Source organism: Pinus tabuliformis, chromosome 5_1 (assembly GCF_031772625.1).
Source record: "Pinus tabuliformis cultivar Carrire ecotype Pingquan chromosome 5_1, CPIR1, whole genome shotgun sequence".
NCBI lineage: Eukaryota > Viridiplantae > Streptophyta > Pinopsida > Pinales > Pinaceae > Pinus > Pinus tabuliformis.
In genome coordinates, this window is record NC_142305.1 from 91032928 (window position 1) to 91035893 (window position 2966).

At 39.3% G+C, this 2966-nt stretch overlaps 1 protein-coding gene across 1 annotated transcript; it reads left to right on the forward strand.

Annotated features, from left to right (window-relative positions):
• The first annotated feature begins 222 nt into the window (after positions 1-222).
• On the forward strand, positions 223-1875 carry LOC149163600 (protein NODULATION SIGNALING PATHWAY 2-like). The gene has a single exon (XM_089429198.1). The coding sequence runs from the start codon at positions 223-225 to the stop codon at positions 1873-1875; it is 1653 nt and encodes a 550-aa protein (XP_089285324.1).
• Positions 1876-2966: the final 1091 nt, after the last annotated feature.

The window sequence follows — 2966 nt, forward strand, 5'->3', positions numbered from 1 at the left end:
TACTTAAAAAAAGGAATTTATTTATCACGTTGCAATGCTCGCGTTAGTGGCAGGCAACTCTCTTTCTTCACCCATATCCATCGGATCCATAGAATACTTTTTAGTTAAAAAGTCGATGGTTATTTATCACGCTGCAAAGCTAATATTTGTGTCAAGCAACTCTCTTTCTTCAGCCATCGGATCGAGAACTGGAGTTTTGATTTCTACAGAATGGAAGCTACAATGGCAGCAGCATCATGGTTTTGTGAACAAGATTGGGATCATATATTCAATAATCTCCCGCCTGTAGATTTGGATACTGATAATAATAATACTCCATCCACACCGGGACAACAATTGGGCGCAGATTTGGATGCAGCCGAATGGTTGTCATGGCATGATTTAATCATCAATGACTGCTCCCTTAATAATTTGTCGTTGCCAGCAGACTTGCAGACAATCGAAGAGTATTTAATGGATGAAGAGCTGCAAGATGACAGTAATGACATGGAGCAAGACCTAATATCCAGTCCTACAAATGATGCCATGACTGTCTTCCAATGCCCAATTGACAGTAGCGCAGATCCAGTCACTCTTGAGCATCCTGCTGGGGATCAACTGGTTCAGACAAACAGCAGCAGCAGCGAGTCGAAATCAATGATGACAGACAATGCAGGCTCGTCCTCTGTGGATGTGGATGATGGCAGCGTTGAATACAAAGGATTGAGGCTCTTACATCTCTTGACAGCATGCGCAGAGGCAATGTGGGAGGGAGCACAAGATCTGGTGGATGTCATCCTCTGGAGGTTGCGAGGCCTTGTTTCTTCCACGGGAACCACCATGGAGAGAGTCGCTTACTATCTTTACCGTGCTCTGCTTCACTCTAATGCCGATTCTCTCGCCCATCTCATGGAACCCACTGATGAGAGCAGTAACGACAATTTTCTTGGAGCTCTGCAACTGTTGCATGTGGCTTATCCTTACGTACGGATACCTCACTTCACTGCTAACCAATGCATTTTGGAAGCAGTAGCGGGCGGTGGCGGTACTAATAATAATGTGAGAATCCATATTATTGATTTCGATATCATGGAGGGCATGCAATGGCCTCCATTAATGGAGTCGTTGAAGAATATTGATGTTGCTCACCTGACAATCACAGCAATCAAATGGGCAGAGGATGAGGAGGACGAGTGTGTGCTGTATTCGGGGCATACTGGAAGAAGATTGTCGGAGTATGCAAGCTCCGCGGGGATCCCATTTTCGTACCAAGAAACGGATTTGCAAGGCCTGAAGGGCATCCCACTGTCCCAAGAGGGGGAGATTGTAGTAGTGAACTGTATGTGGCAATTGCCTCACATGTTCAATCTCAGAAATAAATCACACTTATTCGAATTCCTCGTTGGTGCGCGACGCCTGAATCCAGTGGCAGTTACGCTCGCAACGGGTCCGCATGGCACCGAGAGTGGCACTGCCAACTTCTTAGAGAGCTTCGTTCGTCGCTTGGAGGAGCTGTGCGCCATTTTCGACTCAGTTGAAGCTGGACTGCCGGAACATGGACTTGCAAGTGCGATGGTGGAGCGTTTCTTCTTTGGGCCCGCAATGTCCAAGAGAGTTCTTAGCGTGCGCAGCAATGATAACACAGATTCCAACGTTGTTGACCTTCCGTTCAACTGTGGTTATGGCGAAGGGAGTATAAGTAATGAGAACATGATTTGTGCAAAATATAGTCTGCCCTGTAGCGGATGCTATGAAGTAGAAAAGTTGGGTGATAATCGAGTGGTTCTGAAATGGGGTTCCACCCCTTTGGTGTGGGTTTCAACGTGGAAATCACCCTCTGATCATCACGACCTTACAAATCAACATCGGAATGACACTGCTTTTATTTTGGGATAAGAGATCACCTTGGAATGTGTGAAAGATGGAAGCAATCGATCACGAGAGTTGGGTCAGTTGGATAGTTTGAGGCTTGAGCAGAGCAGAGCTGAGCTTAGCTTCCCAGTTCTTGATTCGACATTGACATATGCATCTTTCCGCTTTGTATTCGCCAATCATGAACCGCATGGGATATTTGGGATTCAATATACATTATTTATTTTTTTGTTTTAAATTTAATTGGAATGATGTGGAAATTATATTGTTTTGGGTGTTATCAATTTTGAGATAATTTTATTTACAAACGGAAAACATATTTTAATATAAAAGGTGAAATTTATAAAAAGTAATATAAATTTAAAAGAAAAAAATATTTATAAGGTGGGAAATATGTAATATTTTATGAAGTTGAAACATTGTATTTGAAAAAGATATTAATAATAAGAAAATATATTAATGGTAATAAAAAATGTGTTTATTTTAGTAATATTTATTTTTTGAATTTTAGTTAATATAGAGAAATAATTTTGACTGAGAGATGGGTGTTGGTCAACTCCTTATAATATTTTATTTTTATTTTTTTCTCCATTTTGTTACCTATGCAACCCTATGCGGGTTGAAGACAAATATCACTTTCTCTTAGATTGTCCATCTTATACTCACATTTAATTTAATTTCCAAATATCTATCACACTACCAACCTTCTTGACATTTTAATTCAACAAAACTATGTTGTTTGAGAGTGTTATTTAATCTCTTACATTCTTAAGGTCCAATATACCATATAGGTCTTAGTGGAGGCTAATCATCATCACCATAATCATCTTTATTACCCCCCAATTTCGCTTTAAAATCTAATTGTTGGGATTTTATAGATTTTAAGAATTTATATTATCATTCTTGTGTTGTTTTCAAGAATTAAGAATTTATAGATGTAGCTTTGTTCTTTTCATTTTTTGTTGTTCTTATTGTTAGTTCAAGTTGTCTAATCTACACAATTGTGTCTAAGGGTTTATCAATGGGGTGAATCTATTCATGCATTAAAAAATGAAATTTGAATAAAAAATTAGAATCTAAAATTGTTGTGTGAAAGGTGTTTTCTACATCTTAGT

Coding starts and splice junctions, on each gene's coding strand:
- LOC149163600 (XM_089429198.1), top strand. CDS start 223: ATGGCAGCAGCATCATGGTTTTGTGAACAAGATTGGGATCATATATTC.